General features: G+C 51.7%; 1 protein-coding gene across 8 annotated transcripts in view; it reads left to right on the top strand.

Moving 5' to 3' along the window:
* Window positions 1-16825, top strand: part of DLG5 (discs large MAGUK scaffold protein 5) — a 200292-nt gene that overhangs the window by 115339 nt on the left and 68128 nt on the right. For 4 of the 8 annotated variants that reach the window (XM_036829440.1, XM_036829447.1, XM_036829443.1 and 1 more), the window contains 5 exons: window positions 832-975; window positions 1237-1364; window positions 2671-2780; window positions 3491-3600; window positions 6613-6833. In XM_036829440.1, the coding sequence (XP_036685335.1) occupies window positions 832-975; window positions 1237-1364; window positions 2671-2780; window positions 3491-3600; window positions 6613-6770 (650 nt within the window). In that variant the 3' untranslated portion in view covers window positions 6771-6833. Of the gene's footprint in view, window positions 1-831; window positions 976-1236; window positions 1365-2670; window positions 2781-3490; window positions 3601-5088; window positions 6834-16825 lie in introns of those variants that run through there. The other 4 variants (XM_036829442.1, XM_036829444.1, XM_036829441.1 and 1 more) reach the window with 2 other exon arrangements.

Raw genomic sequence — 16825 nt, forward strand, 5'->3', positions numbered from 1 at the left:
TTAAAAAGTGTTTCTGAGATGCCAGCACAGTGATTGGTACAAGGGAGGTGCCAAGAAGATACTTGCATGCTGGTTTTTAGGCGGTCACTTCCTACAAGGATTTTTTATTCATTTGGTGGAAGGGGAGGTTTTTACTACATGTATCAACTAGGATATTGGTTTGACTGCTGTAACTGAGACCAGACAACAATGGCTGAAGCATGATAAGAAGCTTATTCCCCTGCCACATAAAAGTCTGAGCTGGTGGGGGGATCCCTGGGAGGCAGCTCTGTTCTGGGGATCATAAGGGAGCCAGGTCCCTTCTGTCCTGTGGCTCTGTCATTTCCTGAGGGTTGTTCTCATCTGCAGGATCAGAGCTGGCTCACTGCACCCGGTCCTGTCCTTTTCAGCTCATGGGAAGGGGGAGAGTTTGCTCACCCCATGGGGCAGGTCTGGGTCACATGACCACACCCACCTCAGGGGAGGTTGCCTCTCTAGAGAGCAGAGAATATATACTAGGGGTGAGGGGAGCACGCACTGGACACGTACGGAAGAATTTGAGCAGGATGAAGTGCTGCAGTGTCTTGGGTGTCCGTGGAGCAAGGACACTGTGCTGGACTCCAGGAGCGGCCGTGCCCTGGTGTGCCCGGGGTATGAGACTCTCAGTGCTACAACTGGGCAAGTCCCAGACGAACCAGGGTGAGCTGGGTACCTGGCTCTGGACGTGTGGAGTGAAGGAGCTGGGCCTCCCAGGGGTCAGCAAGGTCAGGGGAGCAGTGGGTCCCCAGCCCCTCCCCTTCCTCCCTCTGCTCCAGGTGGGTGTCCATGACACTGCTCCCCTCTCTCCCTCAGATTCGGTGAGCCTTGCCTATCAGCGGGTCCAGAAGGTGGACTGCACCTCCCTGAGGCCCGTCTTGATCCTGGGGCCTTTACTGGATGTGGTGAAGGAAATGCTCGTGAACGAGGTGCCCGGCAAGTTCTGCAGATGCCCCCTTGGTAAGGGATGCCCTCGTGCCTGCTGGGCTGTGTCTGTCCCTGTGTTTGGGTTCAGCCCCCTGTGCCCGGGGATGGATCCCATGATGTTTCAGAGTCCTCTGGACTTGGCTCAGATCAGTGTGCAGCCTCTGGTTCTTTGTCTGGGAGCGAGGACAGCAGGGCTGGGTTCCTAAAGTCTCTTTTGCACAGTGTTCTTCCTGGCACGTGTAGTGACGGCTCATGGTGCCAGGGCATCCTGATTGCTGTGTCTGTGCTTTGCAGAGGTGATGAAGGCCTCCCAGCAGGCCATCGAGCGGGGCGTCAAAGACTGCCTGTTTGTAGACTATAAGCGGAGGAGTGGCCACTTTGATGTGACCACAGTGGCTTCCATAAAGGAGATCACAGAAAAGGTACCTGTTGCTTCAGACCAAGGGATGGGGGCGCCTCTCTGAGTCCGGGGTTTGGACCCCAGTGTGTGTGTCCGGGCTCTGTACCTTTGCACATCTGCCCTGCATGTCTCTCGGGCCGTCGTGAGCTCGCCCGTGTCCCGTTAGTCTGAGTTAACCTACTGGGGGCTGGCCCCCGTTGCTTCTTGTGCTTCCGCTTTCGTGAGTAGGAAGCTAGTCCTGGGCAAAAGTCGCCCTGTGCGTGTGTCACCTCTCCCTCTCTGAGGGGCTCTGACGAGAGCTTTGAACTCTAGGAAGGGCCCCTCACGGGGGTTTCTACAGCAGGGTCCCAGAATGCATCTGCTGAGCTTGTGTGCTGAGCTGATGTGCCTTATTCTAGGGACAGGGGCACGGCTTCCATCAGGGCCATGACCCTGAAAGGATAAGAGCCGTTGCCATGTGCCTTTAGGTTTGTGAACACGCTGGGGTCTGTTTGCCAGGTAGTATGAGGGAAAGTGGGGACATCTTTTGGAAAAGCATCCCTCACAAGTCTGAGGATGTGGGCGCTTTTTGGGCTCCATCCTTCCTGGGTTGTCAGTTTACCTCGCCAGGCTTTGGATCCCTCCTGTAACGTGAGGGAGTTGACTTCTTACAGCTGTCAGTGCAGACTGCCCAGTTGAAGTGGACGAGCCCCAGTCAGGGGTGCCCCAGGACGTTAGAAAGCCTGCCAAAGGGTGGACCCCCTCAGTGGAGCTTTCAGGGGTCAGGGAGAACCACAGGCAGGGCGCCCGTGGCCTGCCTTTGGCTCATACTCTGCCTGGAGGCTCAGGGGATCCATGGGATGCGTTTCAATCACAGCCACGCAAAGACCCACACTCTCCTCCCCTCCCCTGCTTCAGCCCCCCACCGAGTCTCCGCATCTTCTTTTGCCCAGACTGGCAGAAGTAAGGTTTCTGAGGCCAGGTGGAGTAGCGCTTTAGGAAGTTCCTATATCTGGGTAAAGGCAGCAAAGGGAGTTTGGAGTGTGGGGTTGTCCAGACCCCGCTTGGCCCTGGTTCCCAGCCTGGACCATCATCACAGCTGACGGCTTGTGGGGAGAGATTTTCCCAGATGAGGTTTCCCCTCTGTGTATCATGTGTAGTCTTAACGAAAGACTGGTTTTGCTGCCTTGTTCGTTGGTAGAACCTTGTATGTTCACTTACAGGGCAAGGCAGGGCAGTGTCAGGGAAGGGGTGGGGCCCATCGGTGGCAGAGGAAGGCTGGAGTGTCCAGTGCCCCCAAGGCCCCGGCCCCGCACCTGCCCAGGTGTTCACTCTCTCCCTCCCCCCAGAACCGGCACTGTCTCCTGGACGTCGCCCCCCACGCCATTGAGCGGCTGCACCACATGCACATCTACCCCATCGTCATCTTCATCCACTACAAGAGCGCCAAACACATCAAGTAAGTGACAGGCTCCTCGGGGGCTTGGCTTGGGGCCTTGCTGGGGATGCGCTGCTGGCTCAAAGCCGTGGGGCGGGGGGCCCCTTGGCCTTGAAATAGGCAACCCATGTAGGAGCGGCCTCCCGCCTCGAGCCCCCAGCTCACACTGAGCCAGGCATGTGGACCCAGCACAGCCCTCCCTCCACACCCCTCTCCGCGCTGTTTGGATGCTGCCACCGCTCCCTGAGTATGTCCAGCTTTGTCTGCATAGCTCCCCTCCTGACTCCCAGGCCCTTTCCCCTTCTCCTGCCTCTCAGCTGGGCACCCACAACAACACAGGAGCTGGGTGGCCTGGCCTGGGTCCAGCTCTGCCAGGAGCTGGCTTGTGACGTGGATGGGCCCGTGCTCCCGCCGAGCTTGAGTTTCTGCGCTGGTTGGGCTAACGGCTTGCCAAGGCCCTCCTCCACTTTGCCTTTCTGTGCTTCCAGGCTTCTGGTACCTGCCCTCGGGGGCCAGCTGAGGTGTCTGGTCTCCGTGTGCACACACTGGGGTTCCCACCTTCCCCCTCTCTGCCCGGAGCTCCCCGTGGAGCCTGCAGGCTGTGCTTTACCAGGGGAGCACATGGGGGCCCTGTGGTGGCGGAGACCCCTGTTAACGCTGGACAGAGAAGCAAAGAGGAGGGCCTGGGGGGAGGTGAGAAGCTCAGCCTGGTTCCCTGGATGTCCCAACAGGGAGCAGAGAGACCCCATCTACCTGAAGGACAAGGTGACTCAGAGGCATTCCAAAGAGCAGTTTGAGACGGCTCAGAAGATTGAACAGGAGTACAGCAGGTACTTCACAGGTAGGTGTGCGTCAGGCCTGGAGAGGAGGAGCAGGCGGCGGGGACGGATGCAGGCTTCCCAGGGACACCCTTCTTAGAAGTGGTTACGGCCCGCACTTCCGGGGTGCCTGGTGGGTGCCGTCACAGTGAGCACTTCCGTCACAGGTGACCTGATGGCCGGCACAGGGCGGCGTCAGGAAGTTGCAGGTCCGAAGGTAAAGTTCACTAGTTCTGGCCTTGGGTCACAGTCTGGCCTTGTGTGGCGGCTGCCCAGGCGCCATGTAGCACAGCTCCAGCGTTCCCTGGGCGGGTAGCACGGCGGTGGTGGCTGTGGCCATCTGTCCCCAGCACCTTCCAGGTCAGGCCAGTTTTGCAGTGAAGTCTGAAGATAAGCTGCACCTTTCCTATCTCTGGTCTTTGAAACAAAGCAAACCAGAAGAAGCAGGGTTCCAGTTTACCAACTGCCATTTTACTTTGTGACTTTCAACTTCTTCCATACAATCAGTCATTTGTAGGGGGCATAATAACACTGTGGCCACAGAGAGGTGGAGACAGTGATTGTAATGAACTTGTAGAGAGTGTTGTGATCTAGTTTGGCGCTTCTCATGCAACATTTGGCCTCAAAACCCAGCCTTGGTGCTTCTGTCTATGTATGTGTTATGTGTGTTTGTGATTTAATTTCCAGTCCATTACGGACCAGTATTTCGGTCAGATACATTAACAATTACTAGAGAAAAGAACATTAAAAACTCCAAAACTTAACAAAATACAAGCCTTGACTTTCTGTTAGAGTCAACAGATGTAAAATTACTCTGTCACATTTCCATAGCAGTTTCTAAACCCTCGCTGTCCATTTCTGTGGCAAGCATCCAGCGCTCGGCGCTGTTCCGTGGAGCACGCAGAGAGCCCTGGTCTAGTGTCTGCCAGGCTGTGGTGCTGAAAGCCTGCAGAGCAGGCCTGAGCCAGAGCTGGAGACATTCCATCATCTTTGCTGGAAATCTTCTCTGGGCCATGGGATGCCCAGCTTCCGAGACCCAACCTTGTCACCTGTAGAATCCTGCTGCCGATTGGACCATCACAACACAGCCCAGACTGCCTTCCAGCGTGCTGGGACTCCCCATTGCATGACTAGGCAAAGCAGCCCAGAGCATCATTGCAGTGGGGCCTGGCGATTCATGTGTGTGGTCAGATCCTGTCACCCCTGTTACAGGGACCAGGGCAGCCTGGCAAAATGGGACACCAGCCTTCATTTGAGCGTAAAATGTTAACATCCTATGGAACAGTTGCCGAGAGGGATAGGTAAAAAGCCGAAGTGATTTGCACTCAACTCTTTACTTTTTCTTTTCCAATTTCTCACTGATGGAAGAGAGTGAGGCGGGAGTGGGGCAGGAGGGCCAAGTAGCTCAAAACAGGCGGAACGCCAGGAAGAGTAAAAGATGTGTTTATTTGCCTTCACCCTGGGGTCTTCCTCTGAGCCAATGACGTGTGTGTTTGGGGGCTCTCTTGCAGGGGTCGTCCAGGGAGGAGCCCTGTCGAGCATTTGCGCTCAGATCTTGGCAATGGTCAATCAAGAGCAAAATAAAGTCCTGTGGATCCCAGCCAGCCCTCTCTAGAACTCGGTGCTGGGGACAGCTGCAGCTTGGCCGCCGGCGTGACTGCCTGGCTCAGCTCCTTTTAGCGACTAAAGATAGACGTCTCTGTATATAAACGTGAAGGGGAAGGATCCATGAAGCAGGACTCCAGAAGCACCTCCTTTGTAGACAGAGGGCCGCAGACTCTATTCCTCTCACTCGTGCGCTGTAAGACAGAAGACTCTGTAGAGGGGCTCGACACCAACCTTTCTCGTAGCCAGCTCGTCAGAGATGCTGCAAAGAGAACCTTTCAGATCACAAGTTTACAAGCCTTCTCTAAGTATTCGGTTGTTTATGTTTACTTGAACGGCTCCATGTTGTCGCTGCCCAGCCCCTGCCCTTTCCTCGCTGTCGCTTTGGTGTTGGTCTTGTGCCTGTTTTCAGCGGGACGACTCTGGAACCTCGCTGGGGGCCGCTTTGCTTTGGGAGGTTCTTGTCAGTGGGACCAGAGCTTTGACAAACTTCATGCTCCTTGGTGGCACCTCTCCTGGAAGGACCTGCGACTGCGGATGCTTCGACCATCGGCGGGCGCGGAACCAGTGCCTTTGTGGGGCAGACTCTCCAGCGGCAGTGTATTCCCCTCCTGCACAGAGGAGGGCGACTTGGGCCGTCTCGCGGACGCGTCCCTCAGACTTTGTCTCCTGCCCTCTGCGTCCTCTTCTCGTCCACCTGCGTTCATTATTCCAGCGTTCTCTCTGGTCCTCGGAGCTTCATGGGTTCACTGTGACACAGCCAGTTCCAGGCAGGGTGTTAGGCTGGGGCTGATGCATGCCACTGGGTCCTCTTTAGGTTCTGTGAATAGTGACAGCCTTTACCAGTGCAGATTTTGCAGGGTAATTCCTAAGCGCTCTAGAGTGGGGCAGGCACATCAGCTCTACTTGATATAAAAACATTCGTGTTTCAGACTTTGAGCAGAGAACTCTTACGGAAGCTTAAGGATTAGTGCAGTCGCTGTCAAAACTCAAAAAAAGAGAAACTGGGATCTATCTAGTCTTGGCTCCAGCGCTTACAGCATGAGCAGTGCTCCACGAGGGTGGCTTTGTTTGGGGTTTGTGTGGTTTTTTTTGTTTGTTTTTTTTTTTTTTTTTTAACGCTTCTGACGCTGGATGTTTCTGGCTGAAGGATTGATCTGGTTCCTCCTTAAACTGTGCGTCCTCTTAATAATAGGTACTGTACGGGGCTCCGGGTAAGTGTCACTGGGGTAGGACCTCTATTTTAATACTGTTCCTAACATTTCATTTTACTAGCAAGAAATCTCTGATTTCATTTTATTCTTTGTAATTCTAGACACTAGATTATAGTTTAGCCATAGTGACATTTTTTTAAAAAGGGATATATTTTCTTGCACAGTTGTTCGAAAAGAGACACGTTTCAGTCCTCAGTGCTGCCCTTCGTTTCACAGGTACACGCGTTCTGGCTCAGACAACTAGGACCCCCTGCAGGCTGTCGAGGGGTCTCACTGGCGCCCTGCGGGGCTGCTGCTCTGGGCGGCGGGGGTGGGACGGTGATGGTACAGCGTGCACAGGTACTGTTCGGACAGACTGGGATTTTCTGTACTAAAACCTTCCTTTGTATCGAAAGTTAAACAGACTTTAGTACGATAAATAAAGGTCAATTTCTGTAGCTTGTTGTGGTGAAGAGACCTGCATTCCTTTAGTTTCCACCTTTCCCTGCTTCCTGCCCTCTCTTTGTTCCTAAATTTGAGGCAGCCTTCCTCCCCTGCGGCAGGTGGCTGGAATTGGCCGCCGCGTGAGGTTCTCGCCAGCTCTCATGATGGTCAGGAGCCCCTCTTACCTGTGGCCTCAGCCCCTCTGACTCCCTCCTTCCCTCCCACGTGTCCCTCTGTCCAGCAGAGCTGTGGGTGGTGCTTGCAGCCAGGCAGCTGATTTGTGCAAGATTCAGATCCTGCCGTGGGGGCTCCCGTTGAGATCTGCAGGTTTGGGCTGGGCCGAGAAAAGCAAAGGGGGTTTGAAGGACACCAGTATCCCCTCATGTTCTCGTTCGAGTCCCTGTCTGCCAGGGGGTGAGGCCCAGACCGGGCCCCCGGGGTGAAGAAGGCCGAGCCTGGCCCAGGGGCTGTAGTGCGAGACCACCCGCGGCTCTCCTGGGTAGCCACTTTGGGCCTGAAAGTCTGTTCCAGGGTGGCAAGAAGGCTGGGAGAAGTGGCCAGGAGGCCGGGGCTGCCTCACTAGCGCCCCGAGGCCCAGGTCAGAGCAGAGTCCTCCTCCTCTGCTCTGTTTGCTTGGAGGGGCTGGAGGGCAGACTCTCGTGGAAAAGCCTCACACTGCGCCAGAGGCTGGGCCAGCAGGGGCACACTCGGCGCCAGTGCCTCCCTGCTCATGGCCCACGGGTGCAGCTCCACTGTGGACCCTGCAGTCTCACCTGCAGGTCCCGCTGGCCTCGCCTGCAGCCACAGGAGTCGCCGAGCTGCGTCGGACTGTGGCCGTGGAGAGGAGGGGAGGGCCCGTGCAGCTGGCCGGGTCCCAAGCCCGCCGCTCCTCGCCCTGCGTGAGGCCAGCCGCAGGGTCACACACATCTTCTTGGCAGACTCAGCACCGACCTTGGGGGAGGGGGTGCGCCGCGGCCTGGATCCTGTGACCCAGCCAACAAATGGCTTGTTTTAGGAAATGGTTTCTTGTAAAAGAGGTCCATGACGATGCCAAAGCCATCCATAGGAGCTCACACTTGTTGCATTATGAGTGATTTTTATTTTCTTCTTTAGACTTTTCTGTACTTCCCAAGTTTTCTACAGGAAACTTGGTTTTCTTTTACAATTGCAGGCTAAAACCGCTACGCCTCTTTAGACGGAGGGCAGTTAGGTCTCTGAGCTCATAGACTGCTTGTTTCTGGATGCGCTGAGGCCTTACAGGGCAGCCCCTGGGACACCGCTGAGTGGCACTGGGTTGGGGCGGGGGTGTGCAGTTGTGTTTGTCTCTAAACCATGCAGAGCCCAGGCAGGGGCTGGAGGTGCGCAGCCTTTGCCCCCAGTTGGTGTCTGTCTCACGCAGGCTCAGATCCTTCTGGAAAGGCAGAGCTGACTTTCAACTCCAGCCTTGAGGCCTTGGACAGATCTCGCCTGGGCCTCCAAAGACAGTGCAGACGAGATGACCTCTGAGGCCCCCTCCCATGCTGACATCTGAGTTATGGGGGCGGGGGGTGAGTGGGACTTCCCTCCTGGCCTTGCAGAGCCTGAGCAAAACCCCAGCTCTGGGAGCCTTGGCACACGTGACTTTCTGAGACTGGAGGAGTCCTTGACGCCTAATGCGCAGGAGCAGAAACTGAAGGGGTCTGGACCAGGAGCCAAGCACTGGCCCAAAGTCCTGGGCCTCTCTGGCCGGAACAAGGCTCTGAGGCTGACCGAAGTGGCTGAACAACTGGAGTTTGGGTCTGGGAAGCTGAGCTGCCGCCCCTCTCAGGGTTGACAGGGCAGAGGGCCACCCAGGTCACGGATACCAAGGACGGACGGAGAGAAATACGAGGAATTGCCGGGTGCGGTGCAGAGCAAGCATGATCTCCCAGTTGGGAGTGTGGCTGGCATGGGGACGATCACCTTCTTGCAGGGGATGGGGCTCCGAGGCCCGAGCCTGGACAGCCGGGCCTTCTCCCCAGCTCCCTCCTGCTGCTGTTCTCCCTGTGGCTTTCCTGGACCTTATTTCAATCATGCATACTCTTTCTTTCATGTGCTCGTACCTTCCAGAATGTAGTCTCTGGCTTCTTGATGGTTTCCCCTTCAGTTCTCGTTGCTATTATGAGTTTGTATCTTTTTTTTTCAACTGTGAAATGTGTCATACATACGGAAGAGCATATACAGTATAAATATACGGTCTAAAGAATAATAAAATGGACAGTGCGTCCACTGTTAAGGAACACTACCACTACCGTAGAAGCCCTCTTAACACCCAACAGTAGCTGAGTTCTCCACCTTTTACCCCAGAGTGAGCACTGTACTGACTTGTGGTTTAATGATTTCCTTGCTTTTCTATTTTCACCCCCAGTGGAGGTGTTTTGAAACAATGTCATGTGTGGTTTTGAAAACACTGGGCCTCAAGCACACACTGAGCTGTGAGGGCACGGGGGAGCGCTGCCACTGTTCGATGACCTTGGCCAGACAATGTAATGGGCTCTCGGGGGCAGGGCGAGCCTCCGCTTCCCTGGGAACTTTGAATTGCCCTTTCCCCTTGGGGAAGTCAGTCAGCAGGGACTTGAGTGAGTCCTGGGGATCCCGGGGCCGCCACACTCAGGGCGTGTGGCCGTGCTGTGCACAGACCGGCTGCTCGTTGTCTGGCAGAAATATGGTCAGAGGGCGTGGACCGCTGACTGCAGTTTTCAGGCTCACCACAGCCGTCCTCTGGATTTCAGCAGTAAGCCAAAGCTGAGCACGTCTGTGGGAGGAAATGCTGGTTTCTCTTGCTGATCTGGAGAGCAGGAAGGTCTCCAGCTCATGTCGATAAAATCCTAGGGGGAATAAGACCCGGGGCCGGCATCACCTTAACATTCTGTTCTTAGCTGAGCCCTATGAAACGAGCAGAGACTTTGGTGCTAACAGCTCTGGACATTTCTGTCTTTTGAGTCCCTGCTCCAGACCAGACTTCTTGTCTTCTTGGTCTGGTGCCAGCCCTCATCCTGGTACCTCCTCTACTTTCCTGAGAATTTCCTGGGAGTTTTCTTGATTTCTTTCTTTGACTTTCCTCTCTTTTGATGAATCTCCTGTTTCTTGTGCTGCTTGTGAGGAGAAAGGATTAACCCCTGATCCGAATTCTTTCTTCAGAGGAAGATGACTCCATTTACCTTCTCCTAGGATTGTTTTCTAGAAAAGTTCTGGATTAAGAAAAAGGCAAGGTCTGTATTCACCATGGTCTGCTGATTGGTGCATCTGGGTTGGGAGGCCTGAGGGTCAAAATAAAATAACAAATAACTTGCTGTCGGGTTTCCTCCTCGTCCTCCCTCCTTTTTGGAGCTTCCATTATTTATACGTTGCACACCCTGGACGGAGTCCCTCAATTTCTGATCTCCTATCGGCATCGTTTTGTCATTTTGCTCTTCTTTTGAGGGGATTCACTCAGCTTTATCTTTCGAGCCCTTCTGTTGAGTTTTTCAGCTTTGCTATCCGGTTTTTAATTTCCAAGAACTCTTTCTGAATGTCATTTTTTTATATCATTCTATGCTTGTTTCTTGGATATAATATCTTCCCACATCTGAAGATAGATTTTTTTTCTTCTCACGTAATTCTAATTCCTCCAAGGTTTAAGGTTTTTTTATTTGCTTGTGGCTTATTTATTTATTTATTTATTTATTCTGTGGTCTGGGGGATACCAGGACTGAGGATACCTTGTCTTGTACATTAGCGCTTTAACCTCAGGTATCAGGTAATCCTTTTGTGTCAGCTAATGATTAATCATGGGCATTTAATTTAATGGCCCAGAACAAATGGGGAGGTGTGTAGTCTGAGTTTCTCTGTAGAGTGGCCTGGTTGGGCTGCTCACTGGGGAATCTTAGTGATGGTCTCCTTAGGTCTGTCTTCAGATTCCCCAAAGGAGTCCTTCCACTCCTGATGGGATGGGTCGGCCTGGCAACATCTCTGAGCCCACTGGGGGAGAAGGCGGGGACTCTTTGCATTCAGGATTCAGTACGGCAGCATCCAGTCCCTTAGTCCTTTTCTCTTCAGTATGGTACCAGTTCTCTGATCTGTGCCTGGTGTCCCTAGTCCAGGAATCCTCTCTTACATTCTCCAGGCAAAAAAACCTCCCGCTTCTTCAGCGTTGAGGGCAATGTGGTAGCCCTGTAGCTTGGATTGAATCATGCCTGCCCAGATTATCCAGGGTGCTCCCTTACTCTTTTTTATTTTATTTTATTTATTTATTTATTTTTGGCTGTGTTGGGTCTTCGTTGCTGTGCACATGGGCTTTCTCTAGTTGTGGCGAGGGGGGGCTACTCATTGTTGCAGTGCGCGGGCTTCTCATTGCAGTGGCTTCTCTTGTTGCAGAGCACGGGCTCTAGGCGCACGGGCCTCAGTAGTTGTGGCATGTGAGCTCAGTAGTTGTGGCTCGTGGGCTCTAGAGTGCAGGCTCAGTAGTTGTGGCACACAGGCTTAGTTGCTCTGCGGCATGTGGGATCTTCCCGGACCAGGGCTCGAACCCATGTTCCCTGCATTGCCAGGCGGATTCTTAATCACTGTGTCACCAGGGAAGCCCATCCCTTACTCTTAATGTTGACTGATCAGGGCTTTAATCACGTCTGCAAAATGCTTTCACAGTAACACCCAGCTCAGTGTTTAGCTGAATAACAGGACTGTGGCCTAGTCAAACTGACACATCAAAAGAACTGTCACAGTGGGTTTACCAATAACTTACCTAACCAGTTCCCAACAAATGGGCATTCGGATTAAGTTTACTGTTGTTGTGTTTGTATATAGACTCACTTAACTTGATAGAAGCTTCTGTGTTGGGTTTATGGCTTACAGATAGGACATCAAGGCTTTGGGCATTTACAGGAAATTGCCTCAGCCCTTTCTTTTTGCCACGTTGCCTTTGGGATAAAAGCAGACTTGTGCTTAGTTTGGAGGTGATCTTAGCTTCTCACAGAGGCTACCTGCTCTGAGGAAGTTAACCATCTAAGAAGCTGCTTTATGCCTACTTACATCAAAGATGGACAGAGATGCCCTGAGGACCAAGCGGCTGTGGGACTAAGAAGAGGGGCTGGCCGGCCCAGATGCCCACCGGAGGGTTCTGTGGGGCCAGGCTGTCCCCAAGCATGTCATGGGGTGTGGCTGGCATCTGCCATGCATCTCAGGACACACAATGATAATGAACAGAATCAAACAAAACCTGCTTTGAGCCCAGTAACGGTGTGTGCTGGTGTTGGTTCTCCATGGAAATAAAAATGATAAATCTAAACTTGCAAGACATTTTGCTAGAAATGACAGTGGCTATTTTTGACTAACAGCTTATCTTTATTAAGATTATCTGCTAATAATTAGAGTGACGATAGTATATGTTTAATTTGTGCATTTTACAAGTTTACATTTTCCTTGAAGTACAGTAAGTTGTTTTTACACTTTTGTGTTTGAAATATGTTAAATACTTCTGATAACATTTTATAGTTTCTAAACAACTCCCTTGTTCCTAAAAACCAGCGTTATTTTTTAAAGTTAGCTTTTGTGACCTCCTGTGTCATCTCTCGTTTCTGTGTGTTGCAGGGTCTAAGACTAAGCGGGTGATTCTCTAGGATGCTGCAGCTTGAGGTCATCTTCATTTATGGGAAGTACAATTGTTTGTTTAAAACCAAAAATCTCAGAGTTGAATCTGAAAGGCGTGTGTCTGTACAAGAAGGTCCTTGTTTCAGGTCACAGCCCAGGTAATTGGCCCTTAAAAATGCAGAAGAACGTGGGATGGAAGCCCATCAGAAGAGCTTCTCTGGGTCCCTCGCAGGCTGCACACTCGTTTCCCCAACAGTCCAAGGTTGAGGGCCCAGGGCTTGGGGAACTCGAGACTATTGGCCTCCGAGCCAAAGCAGTGCTTCATCCTTCAGTCCTGTAAGAGCAGGCTTGACCTCCTGTGGGTTATATGGGTTCTGTGACGCTCTTGACGCTGCTGGTATCCCGAAGAGGTCAGGCATTACTGCTTGCCATCCGCTGACCCAGTCAGCAAGAGGCGGAGCGACAGCCATCCCGCACAGGACGGGAGCTCAGGATGACGGGCAGTTGAAGTTGCATTGATATGTACATGTGTTTCTGATACATTCTTCGGCGTTGTTGTCGGATCTGCAGAGAAGATCATTGCCAGTACTGATCACCTTCCCAGAGCATGAAGGCCTTTATGGTGTCTGTCCACAAGCAGGACTCTTGACCAAGTCAGCAATCTGATCACTTACAGCTCTGCCCCAAATATCGATTGGGTCAGCGTGCAGCCCTGAGTCATCCTCGTAGTGGCCGCCATCGTGAAGTCACTCCAGTCCCCGGGGAAGTTACTAGCTGGGCAAGTCAAGATGTGGCTGCATCGCCCAGACAACAGCAGCTAACGCAGGTAGGGGGTACCAAGACCACTGTAGGGATGGGACGGTTGCAGCCCCCCACGCAGCAGAGATTCAGCCACTCTTGGCCGCAGAAGAGGAGGTTGAGGCCCATAAGTAGGCACTATCAGCTACCCCGCAGGGGTTAAACTCTCACCCAAAAGGTTTCCTGATCTCCCTACGGCAACCAACTGGTGAGACAAGAAGCACTCACCATCACGTGCTAGGTTCAAAGCCCTGGAAGGACACCAGGAGCTACGGTCACAGCGCCCGGGCTTGTCACTGCATCTGCTGGCAGGATTGAGCACGTGGGCTCTAATTAGGGGTGAAGACACCCCCAGGAGGCAGTCAGTGCCCTCAAGCCAGTTCAGATAGTTGGATATGACAGCTGAACCAATCTTTGGGGGGAAAAAAAATGCAGGGATGAAAAGCCAGAAGCCCACAGTGGGGGAGTTGCATGTCCCCCTGTCCTGAGCACCCTCCATCCAAGGATTCTTGGATTCTTGGATTCTTTGTTGTGGCTTTGCCCCTGCAGGCCTCAGATGACCCTGTAGGACCAGGTGGAGGCCTGTCTTCCCTATGGCATTAAAGAACATGGCGTGAAACACATCAGTGATGGGCTAGGGAAGGGTGGATAAAGGGTTTCAGGATACCAGTGGGTGGGACTGAAAGTGCCTCCTTGGCTTAGAAGACCTCCCTCTGGAAGGATTTGGTGATCAGAGCTTGGAGTTTTTTTTTTTTTTCTCTTTTTGCTTCAAAAGTAGAAAAGACATAAAAATGTATACACTGAGATGTCTAATTCCACTCCTCGTCCCAGAAAGATAACACATTTTTTGTGTTTCTCTCTACTGCTTCTTGATGCAGATACCAGCTAAATCAAACTCTCCCCTTTCTCACCCAGGAGGAGTAAGCACAGTGCTCTGTTTTTTAGTTTTCTTTACGTAACCCGAGATGCTAGTGTAGCCTTTTGCCCTATATTGCAGCCACTACTGCGGTGGCAAATGGAGCTATTATAGTTGAGACCAAAAATGCAAAGGACCGCCAGGCAGGCGAATAGCCTAGACGCAGGGAAATACAAGCCCACGTCAGGTGAGCACAGAGATTCAGTCCCATCATGTGGAGCTTGTTTCTCTGACAGGAGGCGCTGCTAAAATGCTACACAGCCCCTCAGAGAAGGTCGGAGATTGGGATAGGTGTTCGCTGGGGGGTACAGGGGGCATCCCTGGGGCTCTGTGAGCTGCTATCATTTTCTGGTTTTCTTAGGCAGTTGAGAATAGGGAATGTAGTTTTTAAAAAAAGGAAACAGAAAAGTTTTAAAGATGTTTTATGTCGGGCCAGACTGGAAGCCCTGCTATGTGCCCACACTGTGGGGTAGGGCGCAAGCCCTGCTTTGGGGTTTGTGGGTAGTCATTTCTGTGCGTACCCTGGGGTTACAGGAAGTGGAGATTTTCTGCTGGGATTCGAGAAGTAAGCGTGCCCACCTTGCCTCACGTCCTTGATCCTCACATAACTTCCTGAGCCTGGTGCACTGGCTGAAACCTTGAGGCACGAAGGGAGGAGCTTGGAGAGAGGGACACCAAGTGTTCTTCTTCAGGGGTCTTGGGACGTGAGTGGAAGAGTGTGTAATGGCCACCCACACATGAAAACGGCGGTGCTGTTTCCTCGAAGCACTACGAGGGGTTGTTGGTCCTCTGGCAGTGCCGCTCTGTGTGGGGATGGCAGGGCTGTCCCTAAGGATGCACTGCGGGTCATGACTGAGCATAACCTGAAAGGAAGAGGGCTGCCCTTCAGTGGTCCTGCGCCGGGTGCCCCACTGTGGGGGATGGGCCCTGATATTTGCAGAGCACCCTCTGTGTGCCGTATATCATACTAACTGACTTTCATACGCTCTATACTATACATCTTCCCAGGGTTAAAGTTCTTTATTATTATTTTTGGTGGTTGGTGTTTGATTGTAGCATTCTTTTATTCAAATTAGATTAAGATTAAACTCATTTTTATGAGATCAGTTTAACTGATTACATGTTTAATGAAAAGAGGACCAAACCCTGTCATTTTAAAACAACAAACCATTGTTTCGATGCATTGAGCCAGAAGTGTAAAGGTTGACGAAAAATTGCATACTTGGGAAGCATTTACTTAAGATTAAAATAAATTCTAGGTGCAAAATTAAACCATCTTTTTCTTGCAAATATTAATGAAGACACATGGCAAAACAGGCAAATGTTATAGCAAGACATGAATTGAAAAATTAGATTCCATTCTCTCTGACAATATAAGAGGTTATAAGCCACTATAAGGTGGCTATTACCACCTTAAGTGTGATCGCACTTAGCATCAGTAGTAATTGTGGAAAGAAATAGAGACCGCTCAAATTAGAACAAGCAAAAGCTATTTATTCCCAGCTTGCTATAGCAAAGGAGTCAGCCGCCATCACTTGCCTTTGGCAGACACTCAAAGGCAGGTGGCAGAGTGAGAAAGCTTTAGAGTGGAAAAGGAAGGTCTTCAGGTATGCCCTGATCAGAGTCTGTTAGCCTGGGAAAGCCGTTAGGTGGGTTGACTAGCAGTGGGGCATCCTATGTGTTTGGTTAGGAGTGCATATTTGGCTTTCTCTGGTTGGTCCTACTAAGCTGGAAGCTGGGCAAAAATTAGGGAAGCTGGCAGATATTGATCAAGTTGTGGCCATTTGGGACCAAGTGTTAGAAGTGTTGTTTGGCTTCCGGAATTAGCCATTAAATCCAGCTGCTGGCTTACAGGAAGTTAGGGAATGAAGAAACATCAGGAATATTCTTCGAGACAATGACCCAGTCCCTTGGATGCAATGTATGAGGAAAAGGTGTTTGTTGGGATAGATGGGTGGAGGGCCTGTTTTAGATTAAAAGAATCTTAAGAGACTTTTATAGTCAAATACAAGAAAAAAATTTGTAAGAGACATTTGGGAAACAATTGAGATTTGAATATGGATTCAGAGTTAAAAGACATTAGGGAATTGTTTATGATGTTAGGGTGCCAATGGCATTGTGTAGGGGTTATGTGTGGCGATGCAAGCTTAACTCTTTGGAGGTGCAGTGTCTGATTTCCCTTGAAATGGTTCAGGAAAATGTAGATGATGCAACATGGCAAAATGTTGTAGTTTTAGATCTAGATGGTGAGTTCATGGGTTTTCACTGCAGAAAAGCAAACTAGTCTGTGTTTGAACTTACAGTAATGCTTAGAATGGAGTCTGTTTTTTTTTGTTTTGTTTTGTTTTGTTTTTTTTAATTTATTTTTGGCTGTGTTGGGTCTTCGTTTCTGTGCGAGGGCTTTCTCCAGCTGTGGCAAGTGGGGGCCACTCCTCATCGCCGTGCGCGGGCCTCTCACCATCGCGGCCTCTCTTGTTGCGCAGCACAGGCTCCAGACGCGCAGGCTCAGTAATTGTGGCTCACGGGCCTAGTCGCTCCGCGGCATGTGGGATCTTCCCAGACCAGGGCTCGAACCCGTGTCCCCCGCATTGGCAGGCAGATTCTCAACCACTGCGCCACCGGAGAAGCCCTGGAGTCTGTTTTGATCTAGCCTTATTAGTTCTACTTACTTCATGCAACCACCATTACAGTTTATGCCTATACAAG

This window comes from Balaenoptera musculus, chromosome 16 (assembly GCF_009873245.2).
Source record: "Balaenoptera musculus isolate JJ_BM4_2016_0621 chromosome 16, mBalMus1.pri.v3, whole genome shotgun sequence".
Lineage (NCBI taxonomy): Eukaryota > Metazoa > Chordata > Mammalia > Artiodactyla > Balaenopteridae > Balaenoptera > Balaenoptera musculus.